Here is a 15,115-nt window from a genome sequence, read left to right as displayed (position 1 = left end):
GGAGATGGGACTTTGGGTAATTTATCACAAACCCCAGCAGCTCCAGGAGTTGAATAGTGCACTGCATGGACCGGAGGGCTCCTGCCTCCGAGGTGTTCTTGACCAGCCAATCGTCGAGATATGGGAACACGTGCACTCCCAGCTTGCGAAGGTACGCCGCTACCACCACGAGGCACTTTGTAAACACTCGTGGGGCAGAGGCGAGCCCAAAGGGCAGCACACAATACTGAAAGTGCCGTGCGCCCAGGCGGAATCTGAGATACTGTCTGTGAGCTGGCAGTATCGGGATGTGAGTGTATGCGTCCTTCAAATCCAGGGAACATAGCCAATCGTTTTTCTGAATCATTGGCAGAAGGGTGCCCAAGGAAAGCATCCTGAACTTTTCTTTGACCAGGAATTTGTTCAGGCCTCTCAGGTCTAGGATGGGACGCATCCCCCCTGTTTTCTTTTCCACAAGGAAGTACCTGGAATAGAATCCCTGCCCTTCTTGCCCGGGTGGTACGGGCTCGACCGCATTGGCGCTGAGAAGGGCGGAGAGTTCCTCTGCAAGTACCTGCTTGTGATAGGAGCTGAAGGATTGAGCTCCCGGAGGACAATTTGGTGGCAGAGAGGCCAAATTCAGGGCGTATCCGCACCGCACTATTTGGAGAACCCACTGATCGGAGGTTATGAGAGGCCACCTTTGGTGAAAAAATTTTAACCTCCCTCCGACCGGCAGATCGTCCGGTACGGACACTTTGAGGGCGGCTATGTTCCCGTGGATCCAGTCAAAAGCCCGTCCCCGGCTTTTGCTGTGGAGGCGCAGGGGGCTGCTTAGGCGCACGCTGTTGACGAGAACGAGCGCGCTGGGGCTGTCCCTGCGCCTGACGAGGCCTTCGGGCCGGCTGGGTGTACCTACGCCTTGCAAAGGAATAGGGCACAGCCTGCCGGGCCCGGGAAAAACGTCCACCTGCTGAGGTGGATGCTGAAGGCGCCCGGTGGGAGAGCTTGTCGAGGGCGGTTTCCCGCTGATGCAGTTGGTCCACTAGCTGCTCGACCTTCTCACCAAAAATGTTATCCCCCGGCAAGGGACATCGGCCAATCTCTGCTGGGTGCGGTTGTCCAGGTCAGAGGCGCGCAGCCATGAGAGCCTGCGCATCACTATACCTTGGGCCGCAGCACGAGATGCCACGTCACAGGTGTCATAGATACCCCTGGACAGGAACTTTCTGCACGCCTTCAGCTGCCTGACCACCTCCTGATAAGGCCTGGACTGCTCCGGCGGGAGCTTATCGACCAGGTCCGCCAGCTGCTTCACATTGTTCCGCATGTGGATGCTCGTATAGAGCTGGTATGACTGGATGCGGGTCATGAGCATGGAGGATTGGTAGGCCTTCCTCCCAAACGAGTCCAGAGTGCGAGACTCCCGCCCCGGGGGCGCCGAGGCGGTATCCCTCGAACTCCGTGCCCTCTTGAGAGCAGAATCCACGACCGCCGAGTCATGGGGCAATTGTGGCCGCATTAACTCTGGGTCCGAGTGGATCCTGTACTGGGACTCTGCTTTCTTGGGGATGGTGGGATTAGATAATGGTCGCATCCAGTTCCGAAGCAGTGTCTCCTTGAGGACATTGTGCAGCGGCACTGTGGTGGACTCTCTAGGTGGTGATGGATAGTCGAGGACCTCGAGCATCTCAGCCCTCGGCTCATCCACAGAGACCACGGGAAAGGGAATGCAAATAGACATATCCCGCACAAAGGAGGCAAAAGAGAAACTCTCAGGAGGCGAGAGCTTCCTCTCTGGTGAAGGCGTGGGGTCCGAGGGAAGACCCGCAGACTCCTCGGAGGAGAAATATCTGGGGTCCTCCTCTTCCCCCCACGAGGCCTCTTCCTCGGTATCGGACATAAGCTCATGTAGCTGAGTCCTGAACCGGGCCCGGCTCGACGTCGAGGCACCGAGACCTCGATGTTGTCGAGCGGTGGACTCCCGCGCCGGCGGGGACGAAGCTCCCTCCATCGACGTCGACGGGGACTCCACCTGCGTGGCGGTCGAGACCGGCGCCGCAAGCGGTGTCGACGGCCTCGGCACCGGGCTAGAGCTCGCCGGCGCCACAGTCATCGGCGCCGAGGGCGCAAGCACCCCCGGCGCCGGCACAGCCTGGCGCATCAGCCCTTCCAGGATCCCCGGAAGGATGGCTCGGAGGCACTCGTCCAGGCCCGCTGTCGGGAAAGACGTGGGGGCCGGTAGAGGCATTGGTGCCGGAAGCTGCTCGGGTCCAGGAGACTGCACCGAAGTGCTGGGACCCTGACGTGGCGGTACCTCCCCCACCGAGGGGGACCTCTCCTCTCGATGCGGATGCTTCGGCGTCGACTCCTCTCCGGTACCGAGAGCCGGATGCGTCGAGGGCGACCGGTGACGGTGCTTCTTTGCCTTCTTACGGTGCCCGTCACCGGTGCCGGGTGGTATGGAGGAGGAGGAGGTCGATCCCCCTCGGTCCCGAGGAACCGGGTCAGACAGGGTTCGGTCCCGAGGGCCACGGGCTGAAGGAGTGACCGGGGCCGACTGCCCACGCGGTCTCTCACCTCTACCCTCACCGGAGGACCGGCGGGCCGACGGGACCTGTTCTCCTGGGGTCGATGCCATCGATGCCGATTTTTCGGGCATCGATACCGGTACCGAAGGACCGGGCGTCGATACCGATGCCATCAAAGTCGACGTCGAGGGGCCGGCGCAAGTTCCAAAAAGACGGTCCCGCAGAACTTGCCTCGCAACCTGAGTCCGTTTCCGGAGATCGAGACACAGAGAACACGACTTGATATTGTGCTCCGGCCCGAGGCACTGGAGGCACCAAGCGTGGGTGTCGGTCTGCGAGATCGGCCGGCTGCACCGACCACACTTCTTAAATCCACTCGGGACCTTCGAGGACATCGACGGAAAAATCGCGTCGGCGAAGTTAAAGTCGTCGATGGTGGCGGAAATCACACCTCGAAAAAATAAATCGATCGCGCGGCCACAAGGCCGCAACGCGACGCCCTCGCTAGAAACGAGGGAAAAAGGAGCGCGTGCTCTTTTTTTTTTTTTGAAGAAAAGAAAACTGGAGCGCGCGGCAACCGAATAAAACAAAAATTAAACAAAATCGCGTAAACGCGACGGTCTTTCCGGGGCTGCGAAGGGAGAGCGGCGACGGCACGACTCTCCCCAGGCGCGGAAAAGAAAAGACTGGCGGGAACGGTCACGCACGAGCGGGAAGACGGCCGCGCATGCGCGGTGGGCGTGCCCCGCGTGCGGACCGCCCGCGAAGCTTCTTCCGGTTGGTGGGGGCTGCCGCGGACGTCACCCAGTCGTGAGAACAAGCAGCCTGCTTGTCCTCGGAGAATGTGTTCAATTCTGGTCGCTGCATCTCAAGAAAGATATAGTGAAATTGGAAAAGATGCAGCGAAGGGCAACTAAAATGATAGCAGGGATGGGACGACTTCCCTATGAGGAAAGGCTAAGGAGGCTAGGGCTTTTCAGCTTGGAGAAGAGACGGCTGAGGGGAGACATGATAGAGGTATATAAAATAATGAGTGGAGTGGAACAGGTGGATGTGAAGCGTCTGTACACGCTTTCCAAAAATATTAGAACTAGGGGGCATGTGATGAAACTACAGTGTAGTAAATTTAAAACAAATCTGAGAAAATTTTTCTTCACCCAACGCGTAATTAAGCTCTGGAATTCATTGCCGGAGAACGTGAAGGCGGTTAGCTTGGCGGAGTTTAAAAAGGGGTTAGACGGTTTCCTAAAGGAGAAGTCCATAAACCGCTACTAAATGGACTTGGGAAGAATCCACAATTCGAGGAATAACATGTGTAGAGTGTTTGTACGTTAGGGAAGCTTGCCAGATGCCCTTGGCCTGGATTGGCCGCTGTCGTGGACAGGATGCTGAGCTCAATGGACCCTTGGTCTTTTCCCAGTGTGGCATTACTTATGTACTTATGTGCTGCAAACTACCTTGATCGCTGTTGGTAGAGGCACCATGGCAATTGAAAGGTGCTGTCTTGGGGCCGTGAGAAGCAGGAGAACTGCTGGAAGTGGGGCAGTCACAGTGCATGAACTGAGAATCAGGAGGGGTCCTCTTGTGAAGCGCTGCACTTAACTGGCAGCAGTGAGACAATCACACTGCATGAACTGAGAATCATTGGGGGGGGGGGGGGGGGGGGGGTTCCTCTTGTAGAGCGTTGCACTTCCTGTGCCACCTATGTTAGGCCCCAAAATATTGAGAGTGCTCAAGCACCCACAGAGCTGGCGCCTCCTAAATTTCATTGTCTCAAACACCATCCTTTTCTCCAGCCATAAATATCTTTTCACCATCTGTATATACCAATCTACCTTCACCTTCTTCACAAACATTTCCTCTACTGCAGGATCAAATTCTTTCCACAGAGTGATAAAAAAAGATAAATTCTGCAAACACATCACTACTCTATCCCCCATTAATTCTCATAAGCTCCCCTCGGAAGAGCAGAGGGAGGGGAAGGACACACAATGTCAAAACCTTAAACACTGTCACCCACATTACTAGATGTCTCAAGGTTTTGGAAGAAAACTCTTTTCTTTTCTACAATTTATTAAGACACTAGTAAAAAAGGCCCGTTTCTGACAGAAATGAAACGGGCGCTAGCAAGGTTTTCCTCAGAGTGTGTATGTTTGAGAGAGAGTTTGTGTGTGAGAGATGGAGTGTGTGTGTCAGAGAGAGAATGAGAGAGGCAGAGACAGAGTGTGTGTGTGTTTGTGTGAGAGAGTGTGTTAGAGACAGAATGTCTGTGTGTGTGTGTGAGAGAGACAGACAGACAGACAGACAGAGAGACTGTGTGTGTGTGAGAGAGAGATAGAGTGTGATAGGCAGACTGGTCTGTGTGTGAAAGAAAGAGAGAGTGTGTGATACAGAGTTCACTCTCTGTGTGTTGTATTTTTTTTTCTGTTGTGTTGTGTTGCACCCCGTTGTCCTTTGCCTGTCAGTCTTGATTGATGTCTCTTTCCGGCTCACGGGCTCCCTGCCATGTAATTTTCCTGAATTATAATAATGTCACTGTTTGTGTTTTTTTTCTATTCTGTTGTTTCCTGCTTTTGTGTGACATAGTGAGAGAAAGAGAGAGTGTGTGACACATTCTGTGTGTGTGTGACACAGAGACAGTGTCTGTGTGTGTGTGTGTGTGAGAGAAACAGTCTGTGTGTTTGTGAGAGACAGAGTGTGTGTGTGTGTGTGTGTGTTTGAGACTGGAAAAGAGAGTGTTTGTGTGTCTGACAGAGACACAGTGTGTGTCTGTGTGTGAGAAAGCAGTGTGATAATTACCTATTGATAGGATAACTGGCCCATCGTCTGACGCAGGTTTAAAAAAATGTATGTCAATATTTTTACCTATTAAATAATTCTAACATTCTGCAGTGACAGAAATTAAACCTCAAACAGATTTATTAATTTCAGTCTACCCTGCAATGCTGGATTGCTGTATACCTGCAGCTCCACTTCCTGGTTGCCTTTGATCAGCTGACTTTCAGTGACTCTGATCTCATGACCTGCTTCCCCACCTCTCTGTCTGAGTCTGGTTCCTTCAACCAATCTTATGAATCTTACAGCCGGTATGGTGGGGATGGAAGGAGCCAGCAAGGAAGTTTAAGCAAGGGTGTTGAATTCACCAGTAGCCGATGTCATAAAGCTGAAGCCAGTTTGGTTAGTCACTGTTTCCCATTCCCCGCGTGCAGGCAGAGAAGGAAATCTTCTAGTTAAAATTAAATTAGAGGTGATGATATCTTTATTTACATAAGTACTCTCAGTTTTGAAACACGCAGTGTCTTTACCTGAAGACTTCAGTAAAGCTAATGGAGACCGCTCCTTTTTCTTAATTGGGATTATGTAATTATGATCGTTGAAGTTATTGTGAGCTTTGGGGAAATGGAGAGGAAGGACTGCCAATAAATACAGTAGCTGGGCAGCATTTGAAAGGAAAACCCTGTAAAACTCGTTTTATTATTTAGTGGTGGCTGTTTCTTAAAGTTTTTACCTGCTGCTGCGCCAGCAAAAGTGAAGGGGAGCATTGACGGACGCTGCTTCAGAGTGCCTTCCCTTTCGCTTCAGTGTCAGCTGTTTGAGGGGCTGAATCTCGAGTGCTGTAGTGGCGAGAGCAACGTCTTTGTTATTGTGGTCGCGCGCTTCCTACCTCCCTGGTAGTCGCCTCCCTGCTGGACAGTGACGTCAGGAGTTGTCTTATTCGAACGTTGGAGGAGCATGACGTTGAGGGCGGAGCGATGCGATTGGTTGAGTGTCATTGCTCCGCCCTCGACGTCATCACGTTTGACGCGTGGGCGGGGCAGACACAAAGCGATCTCACCCCCTTCACTTTTAGAATAAGTGAGGCTTCATTAGAACGTTGGAGGTGCGTTTTATATAGAGAGATAATTTATATACCCTCAAATTGTTCATGTTGAAAGTATTGTGTACATTACCTTATGATCACAGACTGTGCAGTGTGTGAACTTATGACCTGCTACTTTGTGAACTGCATTGCGGGTGTAGCCAGCAGTCTATTTTTGAGGCGGCCCCAGGGTGGACTAGGGAGGTGGACCTACACAGTTTTCTCTGCTCTCTCCCACCCTCTTTTAAGAATTTTATTTCTGCTGGCAGGGATGCCCAAGCTCTACCTGCTCAAAAGCCTCGCGGCCCAAACCTCCCCCACTGCAAACAGTGTGCTTTCCAGCCTCCAATGATGCCACTCCTTGTACATGCGTGCAAACTGAACATGCACAAGAAATGCCAGTGTCTGCCAACTCCTCACACCAGGGGACGTTTGAGCCATGGAGCTCTTTGGGTGGTGGGGCTTGAGCATTCCCGCCAGCCATTCATGGTACTGCAGTTTGGGAGATAGCCCAAGCCCAAAGTGGGGGGATGGTGGCGCAAGGGGACTACGCCACTGAACTGTATATCATGAACAAAACTAATACCAAATTTCTAAAGCATTGATTTTTGGGTATAGTTACACCACAATGAGAATGGAAAATGTTGCTATAAGAGACGTTGTTCTTTGTTAAATACTATCGACAATGTATATGCAAGGCCCTGCTATTGAGACATTGGGACCACCGCACTTAAAGCAATTACTTAGTCACAAAAAAATGAAAGATGCAAACAAGTTCTTGTCCCCAAAGCCTCTCTCTCATAGTAACATAGTAGATGATGGCAGAAAAAGACCTGCATGTGCTACTTTTTGTGTATACCTTACCTTGATTTGTACCTGTCCTTTTCAGGGCACAGACCGTGTAAGTCTGCCCAGCACTATCCCCTCCTCCCAACCACCAGCCCCGCCTCCTACCACCGGCTCTGGCACCTAATTCTGCTGTGAATACGACTGGTTCATGAAAGAGGATTTACGATTCATTTAGCAGGTAGTAATAAGCTTTGGTACTTGCCAATCAAAGGGACCATTTGTTAGAATCCTAACTTCTGCATCTTAGCAGGATAAAGTCATGGGAAGTTTTAAAAATGAACGGAAAGACAAAGGCTGGGCTTTTACCCCTTCTACAAGGGCTTATGCCACACAATGCCCTAAGATTTAGTGCAAGCATTCATGCTTTGTACTCTCTCTCTCCCCCCCCCCCCATCGTTTGCCATCCAGTGGCATAGCCATGGGTGGGCCTGGGCTCACCCACTGTGGGCTCGGGCCCACCCAGTAACAGCAGACGTATGATGTGGCTTGCGGAGATCCCCAAGCCCCACCAGCTGAATATTCCCACCTGCATACCTTGTAAATAGCAGATCTTCGCCTACAGCGAGCAGCGACTGATACATACTGTTCACACCAGCCCCACAGCCTTCCCTCTGATGTATTCCTGCGTATGTGGAAACCGGAAGTTGCATCAGAGGGAAGGCTGAGGGGCCAAAATGAGCAGTGTGTATTAGTTGTTGCTCGCTGCCGGTGAAAATCTGTTACTTAAAAGGTGTACAGGAGAGGGGGATGTTTGATAGAACATATGGCATGCAGACGAGAGAGGGAGAGACCAAATCACTTTTGGGACAGGGCAGAGTTCTTCTGCCCACCCAAAACTGGGTGTCTGGCTATGCTCCTGTTGCCATCCTGTGGGTCTATGTACAGACCCAGCCCAGCTTGTGGTTTTCCAGGAAATTAAAACCTGCTGGAGCTCTGAGGCCCAGATGCACAAAACCTAACGAGCCCACAACTTGCATTTTAAACTGGTTCCAGCCAGTTTAAAACGCAAGTAGTTCACCCCGGGCATGCACTAAGGGCATTTTCCCTGCCACGGTAGCAGGCAACGAAAACGGAATGCAAATGATTGAAAAGCTATTATAATGAGATGCACTACCGTTTTTCCGATTCCCTTACCGTAGGAACCCTAACGAGATGTCTGACCTCTTGTTAGGGCTCCTGTGAGGGAATCAGAAAGGAAAAGGGCCCCCAAAAAAGGTAAAAAAAAAAGCAGGGAGCGCTTGTGAGGGGCGTCCTTTAAGGACGTACTCTCCCTGCGCTTGTGAGAGACGTCTTTTTTTTTTCCGCAGTTTTTTGCTCTGCCGGCGCTCGTGTTTTTTCCCCCCTTCTATTTAGTCTTCGCCGCGCCACTTACCCCTCCACAGCGAAATGTTTCTATTTTCCTGGTTGCCGGAGAATCGGGACGTCCCTTTAGATTAGGCTCCTCTTCCTGGTCTCTTCAGCCAATCAGAGCGCGTTTCGCTGACAACAGCCAGCTAAGCCCGCTTTGATTGGCTGAAGAGACCAGGAAGAGGAGCCTAATCTAAAGGGACGTCCCGATTCTCCGACTCAGGTACCGAAGGACTAGAGAATGCAAGTGAGCTACAACGAGTAGCTCATTTGCATTCCCTATCGTTGATGCATTCCAGTTCCCTACCGATTCGCTATGGAATCGGTAGGGAACGGGAATTACCAATGTCTTTAATGCATCTGGGCCTGAGTACTGTAAATTCTGCTGCAAATCTTGGAGTGAAAGCAGCACTGAGGACAGATGTGTCTTCTTTTGTGACAGCTGTCTCCAAAAAAGATTAGATAAGGTTGTGTTTAGTTACCTTATGGCTTTGGAGTTAGCTAGAGAGATTCCTGCAGCATTCCCAGTATTGTGATATGTTGTTTCACATTTTCCTAGAGAAGTTTATATTGGCTTTATGATAACAAAAGTTTACTTGAAAACAAAACTGCTGCTACTATTATCTCATTCTTACAGATGCTAGCAGTGGCAGCAAACACATTTTTCTAATACATCACAGAGAAAACAGACTTATAGCTTTCTCATTGCCATACAAATACAGATTACATAGAAGAGAGATGTGCCGATTCTCCTAGGCACAGACACCGTACCGTGTCTTCCATACATTATACAGATCATTAAAAAAATCTTTCTACTTTAATGCATTTTGAATTGTATGCTTTAGATAGCAGAATGTGAAAAATACCAAGAGTGTGATGAATTTACAAGGCACTGTAGTCATGTATGTCAAAGCAACAAAAATTCAGTGTAATTATTTTGTCCTATATTGTACCTCATTAACTGCATCATACTGCATAAAACAAAGTTACTTACAGTTGGAATGCAAAGCTTGCTTAGAGGATTTCCATCCAAAAGATAGGACCCATTGAAAGTCACATATTCATCATAATACTGAGGTGCTTGGGGAATGACACTGCATAACAATTTACGCCTGTCTTCTATTTTTTTCCTTATGTGTAAGTATTCAAAATACGGATTTGCTCTTTCAGACTGATATGGCTGAATGTCTTCTAGTTTCAAAGAATCAACAACAGCAGCAAGAGTCTGTTGAGTCTTCTCTTTAGCTTGCAATAATGAAGGGCTTACAAGCACAGGCTGAGGCACACGAGTTATTTTCCTCTTCCGTGGATGGTGTACCTGACCATCCTCTTCCTCCGTCAATCTTATCCTGCCTCTGATAGATGCTGCTAATTCTGCAGCATCTCTGTCAGACGCTTGCGAGCAGCCTGTAAGAATCTGCTTATTTTGGCTGGCCAAAATACTTGCTCTATTCCTTGTAATTCTTTGGGGAATTTCTTGTTGTCCTGTTTTATCGTCAGCAGGGTCTTCCAAGTCTAGCTTTACTGGTTGACTAAATCTTTGAAGCTGTTCTTGAACAGAGTGCTGTGAATAGTTTTCCAAATGAGATGGAATAAAGGCTGGGTTCTCATCTTCTCTTGACATACTTGTTTCATAATTATTCTGCAAGATGGCTGACTTAATCCTACTTGTTTTCAGTGCCCCTCCTGTTACATTTACATCCAGTGCACCAGACTCAAATTTATTACCAAGGGGGATTGAATCTAAACATTCAAACTTGGTTCCATTTCCACTTGGGCTGCCTTGAGTGTCAGTAGGCTCTTCATTAGTTTGAGATATCTTAACTTTAAACAGACCAGGATTTCCGTGTAGTTGTAAAGAATCATAACTGGCAGCAATGTTCTTTTCTAATAGCAATGGTGACGATGATGTACTAACTCTTTCAGAATCCTTTAAGTTACCCTTATTGGGGCTTTGAGGATACACAGTAGAACCCACATCTGTCATTTGTTTATCTGCAGGAAATACAATGGTTTGAGTTTCTTTTACACAAGAACTTGCAGTCAAAACAGAACTAAGGGCCTGAACAAGATTTTGATGTTTTAAGATTACTGGCTCTTGGTTAACAGCATTTTCACTTGTGTTTGACGACACACATCGTGTGTCTGTAACCGAATGGGCAAATTCTGGTAAAGGGATGGGTGAAGATGGTGGCAAAACTGTGTGAGATTCTTGTGGCCTAGTTATTCCCACATCTGCATGTTCTTGAGGTAAAATTCCAGAAAAGTTTTGTTCCTTCAATTTCTTGTATTCAGAGTCTTGGTCACTGATGTTCAATGAATCAGCAGGCATAACCAAAGCTTTATTCTGTTGATTAAGATCAATCTGGTCACACAAATCTGAATGTGAAGAGTGTGCACCTGTTGGACCAATTTGAGAAACAATGCTAACATTTGCATCAGGCAAAACATACTTGCAGTTGAGAGATGTAACTGTAGAAGATGAAAGTGTGGAATGTAAATTAGAAAGGTTGTGAAAATCCTTTTCAGTCATTTCAGATGAAGATAATTCTGACTTTGAAGAAGTAGACCCTGCCAAAGCACTCTGACTATTTTCATGCAAACTACTTTCCGACATCGATTGACTTTGTTTAGTATGTTCCAAAGAAAGAGTTGGCATACTGCACCGTCTCATTTCTACTACTGGTTGGCACTCATTTATAACCAGTTTAACATCTTCAGTGCAAGCTGATCGGAGACAGGGTAGTGGGTGTTTGCTACTCACAGGTGATTTAATGCGATCAGGCAATTCAGCTAAGCCGTCAGATTCTTTTTCATGAACAGCAGGAGATTTGGCACTTGGTAAAAACGGTGATTGAGAAAAAGACATTTGGGAATCAGAGCCTTCCAATGCAAAATCAGAATCATACTCAATTACAGGTCTGGGAGTTGTCATGGTTGTATGACAAGAGTCCTCTGAACTAGCAACTGAAACCATAGACACTGACCTGGAACTTAAATCTGGCTTTTCACTTTCAGATCTAGGAGATCTGGTTAAACTATTATCCATAACTACCAAAGGCTTTGCAGAATATGTCATATTCTTTATGTCCACTGATTGTGATCTACTACTTGTGGCATCCTTCAGCTGTTTTTCCTTTGGGTAAGCATCTGACAATTCAGAGCTTTTAGACCGAATCAGTTCTTTGTTTTTTAATTCAGTTAGTGACTGTTTTGATTTATCTTTATCCTTTATCTTACTGGACTCTAAAGAAGATTGGTGCCTTAATCTTTCTTTTTCTTTTTGTTTTATTTTTTCTTTATGTTTCCTATGCCACTGTTCTATTTCCAGATCTTTAAGACTTAACATTCTTTCAAAGCTTGTTTGCATCAAATCATCATTCACTAGTCGCTTCTCTTTTGGTCGAGCATCTTTTGGTGATGGGGACAATTTAGATTTAAGTTTATCAGTTTCAGAGGCTTTTAGTTTCAATACTGTTAGCTGTATTTTATCTTTGTGCCTGTCTCGCTCTTTATACCTCTCTATATCTTTATCTTTTCTATCTTTCTCCTTTCCCTCTGGTGTTTTTAATACTTCCTCTCTTGGCTTCTCTTTTATGGAAAATAGCTTTTCATGGATTACCTTATTACTTTCTTGCATACTGAGCCGTCTTTCTTCTTGAATATGTTTTACAACTGTTAAATTGTCTCTTTCTCTATATTTTTCCTTTCTCTTATGCTCCTTTTCTTTCCATTTGCCTTTATCAAGTCTACTACATTCATAATCTTTTTCTAACAATTTAGCTTTCTTCTCTAAAGAGTGCTTCTCCTTATTTTCCACTATGTGCCGTTCCCTATCACACTTTTCTTTATCAAGTTTTTTATCAAGTTTATCTTTATTTCTTTCTTTGTCATTTTTTTTAACACCAGAAACATTCTTTATCTTATCACTCTCTTTATGCGATTTTTCTGTTGATTGAAAACTTGTTTTTAGTTTTTCTGAATATTCATTTGTTTCAGGTTTCTCTTTGTCTAGTTTATGCTCATGTTTTATCTTCTTTTCTTTCTCTATAATTTTTCTGTCAAGTTTTTCAGCATCCTTTTCTTTATCTGAAGATTTCTTTTCCGTTTTGTCTTTACTTTCTTTTATGTTTTTTCCTTCTGTTTCATTATCCATTTCATTCTCTGTTAAGTGCAAGTCAATATGCTCCTCAAGTCCGATATTCAAAGATAAAGGTTCTATTTCTTTTTCTGTAAACATGTTCTCTTTTACATCTTTCCCCTTTTCATCCTTGCAAAATTTCTCATGGTCCTTTTTTGTTTTTTCTCGTTCATCTTTTATATTTTTTTCTCTTTGGATGTTGATTTCTTTTGTTGACTTTTCTTCTTTTATTGGCGCTTTATCTAAATTGTTTTTTTCTGAAGGCATAGACTCTGATTCTGCATTCAGCAATTCATCTTCAACTTCATCACTTTTAAAGAAGTTCTCTTTCCAAAATTCTCTGTCAAACGCTATACTCCTTTGCAAATCTTTCACACTGATCCAATACTTAGCCTTCTCTTTTTCCATATCTTGGTCTTTTTTGTGTTTGTCTTTTTCTTTGTGTTTCGGTTTATGTTTTTTAAATATTTTACCTTCCTTATCCATCTTCAAGACACATTCTGAATTTTCAAACACAGGGCTAAGCTCATCATCTTTATTTTTGGGACTAGACTTTTCACCAAATTCTAGTAGCAATTCCTTCTGATGATGTTTACTTTTTTCTTTGTGCTTGCAAGATTTGCTAGTACAACTTTCCAGTGCATATTCAGAATCTGGGTTGTGGTCATACCGCTCTAGCTCAGGCTGCAATGAAATTTCAGAAGCTCCTGGTAGCAAACATGTTTTAATGTTTTCTTGTTTTAGTGATGCAGAAACCTTTTCACTTAATCCATAAGGATGCTTTGAAGATTTTCCAGCTGTGATATGAAACAAATGCAATGAGGGCTCATCTTTTGAGCAAAAGGACTTCCTAAAATGCTCCTCTTCTCTAGTTTTCTCTAAACCATCTAACCCAGAGCCGAGTGCTAAGTTTGACACCTTATTTTCTTTTCTGTCCTTTTCTTGTTTTACTTCTTGATTCTCTTTATTTTTGCTCTGGTTCTTCAGCTTCTTTTTAACCTTTCCCCTTTCTTTTTGTTCATTTGAAATACTATGTTCCTTTCTAGTTCTCAAACTGGAATGGCAACCTTCAGTGACAGAACATGTGGGAGAGAGGACTTTTTTGTCTTGAATACATTCTTCATCTGAACTTTCTGAACTTGAAAATAAAACTCTAGAAGGTTTCTGTTTTCTACTTTTATACACTTTTGGAAAATCTACTTTCTCTTGTTTCATGAAGACAACATCATTTTCCATTTCAGAATCACTTTCCTTTCTGATATCTCGTCGAAGAATGTGTTTATCATCAGTCAGCTGACTTGTTTCACTTTCATCTTCATCATCTTTAAACTCATATTCATCACGGGCAGATGCAGGCATTTTTCCAGGGATACTGTGTTTACATTCACTGATCACAGATTCTTTTTCACCTTCAGAATCTAAATTTTCATCTACACTGGAAGGGTTTACAGATGGAGGTTCTTCAGAATCTGAATTAAGAAAGAGAGAAAATTAAGAAAATGAACAAGTTTGAAAGAAAAGAATGAGTGTGCAACAATAACAGCAGTTCCATGTCGACTGAACTGCTCATCTATCAAATTTTACGGTATGTGAAGCAACAATATACTTATATGCAAGAATCATCTTTTTGTTCTAAGCTAGATCATTAATTATTATTTGAGATCACTTGCACAGTAAATATGCATTCAAGTTAGCAGTCACAGGATTCAATACAGGTTAATACCATAGCAGCTGATTTAGCACATGCTCCCTTTTGGATTCAATATTAACCAGAGGTCTCAATTACTTTATGACCATTAAAGATTTCATTGCTTTGTTGTCAATGCAAGACTGACTATTCTTCCTTTGCATCTCCTGGTCATAAAGCAATTGTTAGTACAAGTGCAAATCACAAATTACATTCTAATTATGTAAAAATATATTCCCTGGTTCACATATGGTGATATTTTCTAAACTTGCTCTCAACAACACTAACCACACCCCCAGTAAATCAGAGAACTCAAATAGGAAGCAGGGCAGAATTCAACATGACTTCTCCAGCCAGGTGAAAACACCCTTTTGTATGGACAATGCATTTTCAACTGAAGTAGATTATGTAACTTCAAGCCTGACCTAAATATGGGAAACAGGAGTCATGGTTTACGCAATTTACATTTGAATTTATTGTTGATATTGTATTTAACCTGAGGAAATACCTCTTCACGAAAAGGGTGGTGAATTTGTGGAATGGCCTCCTGGTGGAAGTGGTGGAGATGAAAACAGTATCTGAATTCAAGAGAGCTTAAGACAAGAATAGGGAGAATAGATGGCATGGATAAGCAGATTGGATAGGCCATATGGTCTTTATCTGCCTACAGTTTTCTATGTTTCTATTATATTTTATGTCTTTGTCTTCATATCATCAGTTTG

At 45.3% G+C, this 15,115-nt stretch overlaps 1 protein-coding gene across 3 annotated transcripts in view; it reads right to left on the bottom strand.

The window, feature by feature from the left end:
- Positions 1-15,115, bottom strand: part of ANKRD12 (ankyrin repeat domain 12) — a 246,148-nt gene that overhangs the window by 90,663 nt on the left and 140,370 nt on the right. For all 3 annotated transcript variants that reach the window (XM_030213381.1, XM_030213385.1, XM_030213377.1), the window contains one exon: positions 9,560-14,175. In XM_030213381.1, coding sequence (XP_030069241.1) covers positions 9,560-14,175 — 4,616 coding nt within the window. The remainder of the gene's footprint in view (positions 1-9,559; positions 14,176-15,115) is intronic.

Source organism: Microcaecilia unicolor, chromosome 1 (genome assembly GCF_901765095.1).
Source record: "Microcaecilia unicolor chromosome 1, aMicUni1.1, whole genome shotgun sequence".
NCBI classification, from domain to species: Eukaryota; Metazoa; Chordata; class Amphibia; order Gymnophiona; family Siphonopidae; genus Microcaecilia; species Microcaecilia unicolor.
This window is presented reverse-complemented; position numbering and strand designations above follow the sequence as displayed.